The sequence below is a fragment of the Macaca fascicularis genome, chromosome 5, assembly GCF_037993035.2.
Source record: "Macaca fascicularis isolate 582-1 chromosome 5, T2T-MFA8v1.1".
Classification (NCBI taxonomy): domain Eukaryota; kingdom Metazoa; phylum Chordata; class Mammalia; order Primates; family Cercopithecidae; genus Macaca; species Macaca fascicularis.
In genome coordinates this window covers 38,558,542-38,573,556 of record NC_088379.1, presented here as the reverse complement: position 1 = coordinate 38,573,556, position 15,015 = coordinate 38,558,542, and the positions used below count along the sequence as shown (strand labels likewise).

The 15,015-nt window shown below is 39.9% G+C and overlaps 1 protein-coding gene across 3 annotated transcripts in view; it reads right to left on the bottom strand.

Annotated features, from left to right (window-relative positions):
- Positions 1–6,063: 6,063 nt before the first annotated feature.
- WDR19 (WD repeat domain 19) overlaps positions 6,064–15,015 on the bottom strand; it is a 93,929-nt gene continuing 84,977 nt past the window's right edge. For all 3 annotated transcript variants that reach the window (XR_012434785.1, XM_005554696.5, XM_005554697.5), the window contains 3 exons: positions 14,019–14,095; positions 13,583–13,707; positions 6,064–6,397 (listed from right to left, as the gene is read on the bottom strand). Coding sequence is in view for 2 of the 3 variants with exons in the window: in XM_005554696.5 (XP_005554753.1) it covers positions 13,596–13,707; positions 14,019–14,095 (189 nt within the window). In the remaining variant the exon portion in view is untranslated. The remainder of the gene's footprint in view (positions 6,398–13,582; positions 13,708–14,018; positions 14,096–15,015) is intronic.

The window sequence follows — 15,015 nt, the reverse complement described above, 5'->3', positions numbered from 1 at the left end:
GCTGGAAATACAAAAGTCAGAGCGCATCTCCCCCTCCAAAGGAACGCAGCTCATCGCCAGCAACGGAACAAAGCTGGACGGAGAATGACTGACAAGAGAAGAAGGCTTCAGTCGATCAAACTTCTCAGAGCTAAAGGAGGAACTACATAACCAGCGCAAAGAAACTAAAAACCTTGAAAAAAGAATGGATGAATGGATAACTAGAATTATCAATGCAGAGAAGACCTTAAAAGAACTGATAGAGATGAAAACCATAACACGAGAACTATGTGACAAATGCACAAGCTTCAGTAACCGACTCAATCAACTGGAAGAAAGAGTATCAGCAATTGAAGATCAAATGAATGAAATCAAGTGAGAAGTGTAGAGAAAAGAGAGTAAAAAGAAATGAACAAAGCCTTCAAGAAATGCGGGATTATGTGAAAAGACCAAATCTACGTCTGATTGGTGTGCCTGAAAGTGACGGGGAAAATGGAACCAAGTTGGAAAACACTCTTCAGCATATCATCCAGGAGAACTTCCCCAACCTAGTAGGGCAGGCCAACATTCAAATTCAGGAAATACAGAGAATGCCACAAAGATACTCCTCGAGAAGAGCAACTCCAAGACACATAATTGTCAGATTCACCAAAGTTGAAATGAAGGAAAAAATGTTAAGGGCAGCCAGAGAGAAAGGTCGGGTTACACACAAAGGGAAACCCATCAGACTAACAGCAGATCTCTCGGCAGAAAGTCTCCAAGCCAGAAGAGAGTGGGGGCCAATATTCAACATTCTTAAAGAAAAGAATTTTCAACCCAGAATTTCGTATCCAGCCAAACTAAGTTTCATAAGTGAAGGAGAAATAAAATCCTTTACAGACAAGCAAATGCTGAGAGATTTTGTCACCACCAGGCCTGCCCTACAAGAGATCCTGAAGGAAGCACTAAACATGGAAAGGAACAACCAGTACCAGCCATTGCAAAAACATGTCAAAATGTAAAGTCCATCAATGCTAGGAAGAAACTGCATCAACTAGCAAGCAAAATAACCAGCTACTAAATTATAATGATAGGATCAAGTTCACACATAACAATATTAACCTTAAATGTAAATGGACTCAATGGTCCAATTAAAAGACACAGACTGGCAAATTGGATAAAGAGTCAAGACCCATCAGTTTGCTGTATTCAGGAGACCCACCTCACATGCAGAGACACACATAGGCTCAAAATAAAGGGATGAAGGAAGATCTACCAAGCAAATGGAAAACAAAAAAAAGCAGGGGTTGCAATCCTAGTCTCTGATAAAACAGACTTTAAACCATCAAAGATCAAAAGAGACAAAGAAGGCCATCACATAATGGTAAAGGGATCAGTTCATCAGGAAGAGCTAACTATCCTAAATATATATGCACTCAATACAAGAGCACCCAGATTCATAAAGCAAGTCCTTAGAGACTTACAAAGAGACTTAAACTCCCATATAATAATAATGGGAGACTTCAACACCCCACTGTCAACATTAGACAGATCAATGAGACAGAAAGTTAACAAGGATATCCAGGTATTGAACTCAACTCTGCACCAAGCAGACCTAATAGACATCTACAGAACTCTCCACCTCAAATCAACAGAATATACATTCTTCTCAGCACCACATCGCACTTATTCCAAAATTGACCACATAGTTGGAAGTAAAGCACTCCTCAGCAAATGTAAAAGAACAGAAATTATAACAAACTGTCTCTCAGACCACAGTGCAATCAAACTAGAACTCAGGACTAAGAAACTCAATCAAAACTGCTCAACTACATGGAAACTGAACAACCTGCTCCTGAATGACTACTGGGTACATAATGAAATGAAGGCAGAAATAAAGATATTCTTTGAAGCCAATGAGAACAAAGATACAACATACCAGAATCTCTGGGACACATTTAAAGCAGTGTGTAGAGGGAAATTTATGCCCACAAGAGAAAGCAGGAAAGATCTATTTGACACCCTAACATCACAATTAAAGGAACTAGAGAAGCAAGAGCAAACACATTGAAAAGCTAGCAGAAGGCAAGAAATAACTAAGATCAGAGCAGAACTGAAGGAGATAGACACACAAAAAACCCTCCAAAAAAACAATGAATCCAGGAGATGGTTTTTTGAAAAGATCAACAAAATTGATAGACCGCTAGCAAGACTAATAAAGAAGAAAAGAGAGAAGAATCAAATGGACGCAATAAAAAATGATAAAGGGGATATCACCACTGACCCCACAGAAATACAATCTACCATCAGAGAATACTATAAACACCTCTATGCAAATAAACTAGAAAACCTAGAAGAAATGGATAATTTCCTGGACACTTACACTCTCCCAAGACTAAACTAGGAAGAAGTTGAATCCCCGAATAGACCAATAGCAGGCTCTGAAATTCAGGCAATAATTAATAGCCTACCAACCAAAAAAAGTCCAGGACCAGACGGATTCACAGCTGAATTCTACCAGAGGTACAAGGAGGAATTGGTACCATTCCTTCTGAAACTATTACAATCAATAGAAAAAGAGGGAATCCTCTCTAACTCCTTTTAGGAGGCCAACATCATCCTGATACCAAAGCGTGACAGAGATATAATAAAAAGAGAATTTTAGACCAATATCCCTGATGAACATCGATGCAAAAATCCTCAATAAAATACTGGCAAACCAAATCCAGCAGCACATCAAAAAGCTTATCCACCATGATCAAGTGGGCTTCATCCCTGGGATGCAAGGCTGGTTCAACATACGCAAATCAATAAACATAATCCAGCATATAAACAGAACCAAAGACAAAAACCACATGATTATCTCAATAGATGCAGAAAAGGCCTTTGACAAAATTCAACAGCCCTTCATGCTAAAAACTCTGAAAAAATAAATTCAGTATTGATGGAACATATCTCAAAATAATAAGAGCTATTTATGACAGACCCACAGCCAATATCATACTGAATGGGCAGAAACTGGAAGCATTCCCTTTGAAAACTGGCACAAGACAGGGATGCTCTCTCTTACCACTCCAACATAGTATTGGAAGTTCTGGCTAGGGCAATCGGGCAAGAGAAAGAAATAAAGGGTATTCAGTTAGGAAAAGAAGAAGTCAAATTGTCCCTGTTTGCAGATGGCATGATTGTATATTTAGAAAACCCCATCATCTCAGCCCAAAATCTCCTTAAGCTGATAAGGAACTTAAGCAAAGTCTCAGGATACAAAATCAATGTGCAAAAATCACAAGCATTCTTATACACCAGTAACAGATAAACAGCCAAATCATGAATGAACTCCCATTCACAATAGCTTGAAAGAGAATAAAATACCTAGGAATCCAACTTACAAGGGATGTAAAGGACCTCTTCAAGGAGAACTGCAAACCACTGCTCAGTGAAATAAAAGAGGACACAAACAAATGGAAGAACATACCATGCTCATGGATAGGAAGAATCAATATTGTGAAAGTGGCCATACTGCCCAAGGTAATTTATAGATTCAATGCCATCCCCATTAAGCCACCAATGACTTTCTTTACAGAATTGGAAAAAACTGCTTTAAAGTTCATATGGAACCAAAAAAGAGCCCGCATTGCCAAGATAATCCTAAGCCAAAAGAACAAAGCTGGAAGCATCACGCTACCTGACTTCAAACTATACTACAAGGCTACAGCATCCAAAACAGCATGGTGCTGGTACCAAAACAGAGATATAGACCAATGGAACAGAACAGAGCCCTCAGAAAGAACACCACACATCTACAGCCATCTGATCTTTGACAAACCTGATAAAAACAAGAAATGGGGAAAGGATTCCCTATTTAATAAATGGTGCTGGGAAAATTGGTTAGCCATAAGTAGAAAGCTGAAACTGGATCCTTTCCTTACTGCTTGTACGAAAATTAATTCAAGATGGATTAGAGACTTATATGTTAGACCTAAAACCATAAAAACCCTAGAAGAAAACCTAGGTAATACCATTCAGGACATAGGTATGGGCAAGGACTTCATGTCTAAAACACCAAAAGCAACAGCAACAAAAGCCAAAATTGACAAATGGGATCTAATTAAACTAAAGAGCTTCTGCACAGCAAAAGAAACTACCATCAGAGTGAACAGGCAACCTACAGAATGGGAGAAAATGTTTGCAATCTACTCATCTGACAAAGGGCTAATATCCAGAACCTACAAAGAACTGAATCAAATTTACAAGAAAAAAGCCCATCAAAAAGTGGGCAAAGGATATCAACAGACACTTCTCAAAAGAAGATGTTCATACAGCCAACAGACACATGAAAAAATGCTCATCATCACTCGCCATCAGAGAAATGCAAATCAAAACCACAATGAGATACCATCTCACACCAGTTAGAATGGCAATCATTAAAAAATCAGGAAACAACAGGTGCTGGAGAGGATGTGGAGAAATAGGAACACTTTTACACTGTTGGTGGGACTGTAAACTAGTTCAACCATTGTGGAAAACAGTGTGGCGATTCCTCAAGGATCTAGAACTAGAAATACCATTTGACCCAGCCATCCCATTACTGGGGATATACCCAAAGGATTGTAAGTCATGCTGCTATAAAGACACATGCACGCATATGTTTATTGCGGCACTACTCACAATAGCAAACACTTGGAATCAACCCAGACGTCCATCAGTGACAGACTGGATTAAGAAAACGTGGCACATATACACCATGGAATACTATGCAGCCATTAAAAAGGATGAGTTCATGTCCTTTGTAGGGATATGGATGCAGCTAGAAACCATCATTCTCAGCAAACCATCGCAAGAACAGAAAACCAAATACTGCATGCTCTCACTCATAGGTGGGAATTGAACAATGAGATCACTTGGACACAGGAAGGGGAACATCACACACCGGGTCCTATTGTGGGGAGTGGGGAGGGGAGAGGGATAGCATTAGGAGAAATACCTAATGCAAATGACGAGTGAATGGGTGCAGCACATCAATATGGCACATGTATACATATGTAACAAATGCACAACCATTTTGTTACTTACAAATCATTCAGCTTTATCCTTCTTCTTGTTAAATGTTGGCAGTTATGTAGCACCATGGTTTGATCTCTTAATGTTATTGACGGGGTAGATTATTTGTACTAGGTTGAGTGGCTTCCTAAACAAGCTCCAGTATGAGTATGCTCATGGGTGAAAGTCTAAGGCCTGTAACTCCCAAAGTAGAATCTACCCACCCTCACAGTCCTAGGTGCCTGTGGTTCTTATTTCTACAGCCTTACAATATACCTCCAGGCATATTAGAGGAAGCAGGGGACTGTGGGTAGGTTTTATGATAATAACTTTGTACCACTTAGTAAAGCCAAGGCCTCTGGCCTGTTCTCTGGCTGGTCATTGGGAGGGAAGGACAGGTCCTAAAGCTGGAGGCATCATGCAGGTGGGATACTTGGATGCTATACAACATTACTGGCACCTTGGGCCCTAGCTTAGGCCCCTGGGTACCACTGTAATGCTCAGGTTGCTGGGGCCATACTGTAAAATATCATCGGATTCATTCACAGTTGACCCCCTGACTCATTTCTGTCAGCTGCTCACTTTGGTGACTGGCCTTGGATGGCCTAGGAAGCATGTACTGATGTGGGAAAAGTATGGACTCCCTTGGAGAGAGAGAGTGTGTGTGTACTGATGGTGTGTGCTGTATGTGTGATATGGGGAAAGAACCTTTACGCAGTCTCAGAGAAGATTCCAAATAATGTATGTTTTCAGGGGTAGTCAAATGACTTAATTTTGTGATGGGAATTCTATAGTATGCAGTAGAATGATTTGGCAGATATAAGCTGATAGTTTCATTCATTCTTTACAAGACTGGTTTTCCTAATTTCCTAAATTTTGATTTCCTAATTAATTGCTTCTGGGCTGATTCTGCTTGCTGTGATTTGTATAAACTTCTCATTTCAAGCTTTTTACACTGTTCACATCTGTGTTGCCCAAACTTGACAATGTGCTTCAGAGCTACCTTTATCTCTTTTTCTGTCTCCAAATCCAGGAAAACGTCACAAATGATTAGATATTTGATTATCTAGATAAAATATCTAGTCAACAATTTTATTTTAAAGTATTTCAAAATACAAAAGTTATCAAAAAGCTGAATATTTACAATTATGTCATAGGTTACTATTAACAGTGCAGAGGATAGAGTGTGTAAGACTTTGAAGAGGAAATATACAAAGTACAATAAACAGCAAGCTTACACATCATCGTTTTGCCACTGTACAGAAGTGGGAAGTGCCAACCTGGAGAGGTCACTGTTGGTTCATTTCTCTGTATCCAGAAAGGACCGTCTCTTAAATAAATGCACCAGGGAAGGAAACAGCCTCCTGTGGAAAATGCTGTCTTCTCAGGAGCATTGTATCTAGAAGGGACAAAGAGAACACATGCTTCTAGAAGGGTTTCAAATAATGGCTAGCATTTAGTAATAAAGCCAAACATACTAAAAAGAATTTTTTGCCCGTTTCTAGAATGTGGAACAGGAAACATTCAAGTTGGAAATCTCCAGCCTGTAATCTGCATCAAGTTTCGGTACTAGCCTTGCCAACTGACTCAAATTGTGTGGGCAAGCTCTTGAGCCTTTGTAATGAAGGAAGGATGCTGATAACAGCCACCTCACTGGGAAGAACGAATGCAAAGTGCTCAGAAATTAATTTGTAGGAAAAATTTTCCTGAAATTAAAGTTATATTTGTTTAAAAGCCAGTGAACAACAGCTTCAACCACTATTCACTGTATAAGGATGCTTACAGTGACTGTGTGTGTGTGTGTGTGTTTTTTTTTTTTTCCCCTAGGAGATGGGGTCTTGTTGCATTGCCCAGGCTGGATTACTGTGGCTCTTCATAGGCATGATCATAGTCTCCTAGAGCCCTGAACTCCTGGGCTCAAGTGATCCTCACGCCTCAGCCTCCTGAGTAGCTGGGACTGGGGCACAGGCTCTGCGCCTGGCTATAGTGACGTATTTGAAGGACAGTGCACAATCATAACTCAGTGAAGACATATCTGCAAGGAGCTATGATGTACCATGGTCTGGTTCCTTGAAGTTTTCTGTAAAGCATTATCTAATGCTGTGATAGTGTGTGGAGAGGTTCTGTGGACGTTTTTTAAAAATACAAGGTTCCACTTGCAGTTTAATCTTCCCATAGGTAACAGAAACTTGCGACAAAATCTGAATTTTTTTTTGTCTTTAGAAGGCCAGGAATGGTCGCTCACACCTGTAATCCCAACACTTTGGGAGGCTGAGGTGAGAGGATCACTTGAGTCCAGGAGTTCAAGACCAGCCTGGGCAACATAGTGAGACCCCATCTCTTAAAAAAAAAAAAAAAAAAGGTGGCACGTGCCTGTAGTCCTAGCTACCTGGAAGGCTGAGGCAGGAAGGTCATTTGAGCCCAGGAGTTTGAGGCTGCAGTGAACAATTATTGTGGCCCTGCACCCCAGCCCAGGCAACAGAGGGAGACCCCATCTCAAAACAAAACAAAACAAAACAAAAAAATTAGAAGGTCAGTGAGCTAGAATAGAGATCAAAACTATCCAATATGAACAGAGAAAAAAGAGGAAAGAACTTTAGTGACTTTAGATATCAAGTAGTCACAGATATTACTGGAGTTCCAGAATGAGAAGATAGAAAGGGATAGAAAAAGTATTGGAAGAAATAATGGCTCAAAAATGTCCCAATTGAGGGAAAAATATAAACATACAGATTCAAGAATTCTAGGAAATCCTAAGTTAAAAAAATTTAAAAACCACACCCAGGCAAGTATAGTCAAAATTCTGGAAACCAAAAATAAAGAATGCCTTGAATATAGCCAGAAAGAAACCAGTAAACTCAAGGGAACAATGAAGTTTGATATTGGAGACAATCGTGAAAGTGCTTTAAGAAAACCTCAGAATTGCATATCAAGCTAAAATACCCTCAAAAATGAAGGAAAATAAAAACAGAGAAGAAGTCACCAGCAAACCTGTACATGTAAGAAATGTCAAAGGAAGTACTTCAGGCTGAAAGGAAATAATACCATATGGAAACTTGGATTCAGGCAAGAATAACATGGAAATTATAAATGTGGGTAAATGTAAAGCTACACTGTAGTTTTTTCTTTATAATTTCCTTTAAAAAGACACAACTAAAGAAAAATTATACCATTGTATTACAGGATTTAGAATGTGTACATATGTATATTTGTGTGTGTGTGTATATATATAAAATAGGATATTAATCAAGTACAAAATTTTGCAAAGACATAGGTAAAAAGTCAATAGAAGAATCAAATGAAATATGAAAATATATTTAGTCAAATAGAAGGCAAGACAAGAGGAACTGAACAAAAAGTGGATAGGACAAATAAAAAACAAGTAACAAAATTGTAGACCTAAATTCAGCCTTATAACACTCGGAAAAAAAAAAAATCACAACAGAGGAAAACTGCAGACCAGTATCCCTCATGAACACAGACACAATATTCTCAATATATTAGCAAAATAATCCAGCATTAGGATAATACATCATGATCAAGTGAGTTTATCTCCAGAATAAAAGTTGGCTTTCACACTTGAAAATCAATATAACTTACCATATAAATATAACTTACCACATAAATATAACTTACATATACCATATAAATGTTATATATATGTTATATATATAACATATATAAAAGTTAAATATAACTTACCATATAAAATAAATATAACTTACCATTAAAGGGGGAAAGCAATATAATCTCAATTGATAGAAAAAAAGCATTTGACAAAAATCTGTCACCTAGTAAACTAGAAGGAAACTTCCACAATTTGTTAGGAGACTCTCTGAAAAACCTTACATCATGATAGTGAAATACTAAATGCCTTCCCCCAACACTGAGAACAAGACAAGGATGTTGACTCTACTATTATACAACATTGTAGAGGAGGTCCTAGCCAGTGCATATGAGAAGAAAAATAAAAGTTATAAAGATTGGAAAGATAAGTAAATTTTTTGTTTATTTGTAAATGACTACACAGAAAATCTGAAGGATTCTACAGTACAACTACTAGACATAAGTCAATTTAGAAAGGTTACAGGATGCAAGGTCAATATATAAAAATTAATTGCACTTTCCTATGTAAACAATTAGGAAATGAAAAAAATTAAATTTCATTTAGTATTAAAATCTCCCCAAATTATTTAGAAATAAATTTAACAAAAGACACAAAAGACTTCTTTATTCAAAACTGCAAAATAGGCCGGGCACGGTGGCTCACACCTGTAATCCCAGCACTTTGGGAGGCTGAGGCGGGTGGATCACCTGAGGTCAGGAGTTCCAGACTAGCCTGGCCAACGTGGTGAAACCCCGTCTCTACTAAAAATACAAAAATTAGCTGGACGTGGTGATGGGCACCTGTAATCCTAGCTACTCAAGGGGCTGAGGCAGGAGAATGGCTTGAACGCGGGAGGCAGAGGTTGCAGTGAGCCAAGATTGCACCATTGCACTATGGCCTGGGTGATGAATTGAAACTCCATCTCAAAAACAAAAAACCCTGCAAAATAGTGATGAGTAATTGAAAAAGATCTAAATAAATGTAGAGATATACCATATTCATAGACTGGCAGACTGTTGTTAAAGATGTCAGTTCTCAAAATGATCTACAGAATCAATGTAACTGTTGTGATAGGCAGAATTCTAGGATTGTCCCTAAATTTCCCACACCCAGTGATACTTATCCTGTGTAATACCTTCCTCTTGAGTGTGGGCAGGGCTTGTGATATGATGTGATAATAACCATATTAGGTTTAATTATATGATAGAGATGAAGGAATTTTGCAGATGTAGTTAAGGTCCCAATCAATGGACTCTGAATTAATCAAAAGAGAGTTTGTGTTGGGCTTCACTGATCAGGTGAACCCTTTATAATAGGGTCCAGACTTTCCCTGAAGGGAGAGATTGTAAATATGAGATATGATCTTACACTGGACTTGAAGCAGTTTCATGTTGTGGGGAGGGTCACATGTCAGGAAACTGCCTGTAGGAGCTAAGGGCTTCAGTCCTCTGACCATAATGATCAGAATCTTCCCCGACCGTCCCCAAAGAAAACAAAACCCAACAGACTAGAAAAAGACTTCAGATAAGATTGCAGCTCCAACCAACACTATGATTACAGCCTTGTGAGACCCTGAAGAGAAGACCCAGCTAAGCCATACCTAGACTACTGACCCATAACCATAGAAATTGTGAGATAATAAATGTGTGTTATTTTAAGATGCTAAATTTGTGATAATTTGTTATATAGCAACAAAATTAATACAAGTCCCAATCACAATTTGAGCAGGTTTATAAAACAGAATTTGAGAAACTGATTCTAAAATTGTCTACAAAGATAAAAAGAATAACAGCCAAAACAATCTTGGAAAAAAACATGACAAAGGAGGGTCCATAATACCTGACTTTAAGAGATTCTATAAAGCCACAGTAATCAAAATAGCGTAGTATTAAAATAAGGGAGAAGCACATCAATGCCAAAGAAGAGAGGGTCCAGAAATAGGCCCACATTTTATATCCATTTGAGGGGAAGAAAATCCAGCCCTTCCTCACACTGGAAACAAAAATTATTTCAAGATAAATTGCAGATCTAGAGCTTCTAGAAGAAAACAGGAAAATGTTTCTGACTTGTTAGTAGGCAATATATATATATAAACACACACATATATTTAGGACAAAGAAGGCAATAACCATAAAATTTTAAATTTAAAAATTAATGAATTATAATTCATCAAAATCAAAACCTGCTCATCAAAAGACACCATTCAGAAAAATAAATGGGAAGCCACAGCGTGTAATATTTGCAAAATATATGTGACAAAGAACTTGTATCTAGAATACATACACAAAAAACTTACAACTCAAATAGACAATAATCCAGTGTCAATGAGGAAAATTTGTCTTTTCAGCAAATTCTGCCAGGTCACCTGGATATCTACATGCAAAAGAAGGAAGCTGGATCCCTATCTCACACCAGACACAAAAACTAAGTGGATCAAAGACCTAAATGTAAGAGTAATAACTACAAAACTCCTAGAAGGAAACAGGTGCAAATCTTCATGACCTTGGAGTAGGCACTGTTTTCATTTAGAGATGGGGGTCTTGCTATGTTGCCTAGGCTGGTCTTGAACTCCTGGACTCAAGCAATCCTGACTCAGCCTCCTGAGTAGCTGGGATAACAGGTGCATGCCACTGTGCCCAGTTTACACAATAGTTGATTGGCTGGTTGGTTTTTCGAGACAAAGGGGCTCGCTCAGTCTGTTGCCCAGGCTGGAGTACAGTGGCTTGATCACAGCTCACTTCAGCCTCAGCCTCCTGGGCTCAAGTGATCTCCTGCCTCAGCCTCCCAAGCAACGGGGACTACAGGTGTATGCTACCATACCTGGCTAATTATTTTATTTTATTTTTGTAGGGACACTGTCTTACTATGTTGCCCAGGGTGGTCTCGAACTTCTGAGCTCAAGTGATCCTACCACTTTGGCCTTCCAAAGCACTGGGATTATAAGCATGAGCCACTGTGCCCAGCCTGGCAATGGTTTTTGATACAATACCAAAAGCATAAGCAACCAAAGGGGCGGGGGAACCAAACAGATAAATTGGACTTCATCAAAATAAAATACTTGTGCATGAAACAATGCTATCAAGGTCGAGCACGGTGGCTCATGCCTGTAGTCCCAGCACTTTGGGAGGCCGAGGTAGGAGGATTGTTTGAGCCCAGGAGTTCGAGACCAACCTGCACAATGTGGCAAGACCCTGCCTCTATTAAGGGGAAAAAAAAACCCACAAGAAAATACTTCCAAATCATATATATGATACAGAACTTGTATCTAGAACATATAAAGAACTCTTAGAACTGAACAATAAAAAGACAAACACCCAGCTGGGTGCGGTGGCTCATGCCTGTAATCCCAGCACTTTGGGAGGCTGAGGCTGGCGAATCACATGAAGTCAGGAGTTCGAGACCAGCCTGGCCAACATGGTGAAACCCACCCGTCTCTACTAAAAATACAAAAGTTAGCCAAGCGTGGTGGCACATGCCTGTAGTCCTAGCTACTCAGGGGCTGAGGCATGAGAATCACCAGAATCTGGGAGGCAGAGGTTGCAGTGAGCTGAGATCATGCCACTGCACTCTAGCCTGGGCAACACAGCAAGACTCTGTCTAAAAAAAAAAAAAAAGGCAGACAACAGCTGTTGGCAGGGATGTGGAGTGGAGGGACGAACGCTTGTGTGCAGCTGGTGGGAATGTAAGAGGGTGCAACTGCTGTGGAAAACATTTTGGAGTGGTCAGGGAAGGGCAAGAAGGCCAGTGGGGCTGCAACATGGTGAGTAATCAGACCGGAGGCAGGAGGAGGAGGTTGGGCCTGTTCATGGACAGCCTTGGAGGTTCTTGTAGGTGCAATAAAAAGCCAAGAGAACCATGAACCAGATATACTGGAGATAGCCTGAAAGCCCTTGCTCATGGGGGCTAAGGGTGAGAGGAATCTAGATAACATGTAGGGTTTCTGTCCTGTCCAACTGGTTGGATGGAGCTGCCGCTTCCTGAGGAAGGGAAAACAGAGAGGTTGTTGGGGGAGCCTCGACTCCTGTTTAACCAGGCTAAGTGTGAGATGCCATGTCAGAGGTGAATTACTTTCACTTCTCCCTTTGGTAAAAGAATATCCTGAGCTTCGGCAGGGCTTTTGGCTTCTCAGTTAAAGACTACATTTCCCTGTCTTCCTCTGCAGTATGTGTGGCCACGAGTAAGTGCTTCCAATGGAATGAAGTAGAAGGAATATGTGCAGCTTCCATGTGACAAAAATGGGACTTGGAAAGAAAAAGAAATGGAGATTATTTCCAAATCTCTGGAAGCCAACATTTTTACAATGTATTTTCCTGAATTATATCACAGACCCTAAAAAACAAAAACAAAAACAAAACAAACAAACAAAAAAACTTATTAGCTGACTCTAGTTTTAATGGTGTGATTAAAAAGACCCCTGTGAGATTTGAAAAAATCTCTCTAGTCCGAATGATGCTGCTTGGCCAAACCACCTTTGTATGGAGATGATAATGCCTGCGTTTTAGCATTAAAAAAAACACATCAAATGTGGTTGTCAGATTGTTCAAATCTGGCAAGTTCCATGATGCACTAAAAGGAGTTGATACCGATACACAGTAAAAAGCTGCATGCGACCGGGCGCGGTGGCTCAAGCCTGTAATCCCAGCACTTTGGGAGGCCGAGACGGGTGGATCACAAGGTCAGGAGATCGAGACCATCCTGGCTAACATGGTGAAACCCCGTCTCTACTAAAAAATATTAAAAAACTAGCCAGGCGAGCTGGCGGGTGCCTGTAGTCCCAGCTACTTGGGAGGCTGAGGCAGGAGAATGGCGTAAACCCGGGAGGCAGAGCTTGCAGTGAGCTGAGATCCGGCCACTACACTCCAGCCTGGGAGACAGAGCGAGACTCTGTCTCAAAAAAAAAAAAAAAAAAAAAAAAAAAGCTGCATGCACGCTGTAGACCCTCGCGCCCAGAAGGCACGTGGGTGCTCTGCCACTCACCTGCACATGCCGCTCACAGTTCCTCCTCCGTTCGCAGGTACTGGGTACAGTCTGAAATCTTTTTCAGTTGAGCAGCGTTTAATCTTTCTGAACACATAGGACATGTGCTTTCAGTGTTTAGCATGCTGATTAGGGGAGGGAAAGACAGAGTAAATTAAATATGTAACATTCCTTTAGCTTTGGGTTACTCTAATGAGATAGACAACTACTTTCTGTCTACACCTCCTAATACATGTCCACCATGCAATTTGAGAATCAGAACTATTCAGTCTCATGCAAGATCCTCTTTAAGGATAATATTCTCAAAGACAATTTGAGTCTTTAGAGATCCTTAGGAACACAAATAAACAGAAGGATGCTTCAGAACAAAAGAAGTAGAATGAAAGGCCTGTGTCTGGACAAATCTGTGAGACGGGGTGACATAATGCACACTTACATCTTCAATTCTGAGTACAGAGCAGGGAAGTCACAATGTGGACACACTGTCCAGTCATCTTTCAACATGTGTCGACCCTGGAAACGGTATGTTTAAGAGTTAAATTCATCTTTGCTTTAAAAACTCCCACCGTTATTCATTTTTTTTTTTTTTTTTTTTTGAGACAGAACCTTGCTTTGTTGACCAGGCTGGAGTGCAGTGGTGTGATCTCAGCTCACTGCAACCTCCACCTCCTGGATTCAAGCGATTCTTCTGCCTCAGACTCCCAAGCAGCTGGGACTACAGGCGCATGCCACCACGCCCGGCTAATTTTCGTGTTTTTAGTAGAGACGGGGTTTTACCATGTTGGCCAGGCTGGTCTTGAACCCTTGACCTCAAGTGATCCACCCGCCTCGGCCTCCCAAAGTGTTAGGATTACAAGTGTGAGCCACTGCGCCCTGCCTGTTATTCAATTATAATAATTGAACTCCAGTTATAAGTCAGACCTCTAAATTATAAAATCATTGCTATTTCACACAGGTGGGTAACAGATGACATTAAAAGGACTAAAGTTAGGTTTTTGCTTATCAGATTCATGTTTAAAGGAAGAATAATCTTCAATTTTGTGATATCATTACCTGAATTTTTCTTTAAAATAAAGCTTAAATTAGTCCAGTGAATTACAAATAAACTGATATGTTAAAGTTCTCTGACACTAAGTCTCAATATTACAATAATAAAAACTACTGCTTATTAAGTGCTGCAGCCTGCCAGGATGCCACCAACGCTTCACATGTTAGCTCATCAGTCTGTGGTTGGTGTTGCTGCAGAGGATTGAGCCTGGGACAGTCTGATCCCCGAGTCTGCGCTATTCAGCCCTGCAGTGATAGTGCCTCCACTATTATTATTTGCTTTGAACATCACCTTTAACTGTATTGACCACGAAATAAAATGCTAGATGTTGCAGGAAATTTGAGGGATAAGATTATTTTAAAAGTGAAGAAAATATTGACATACA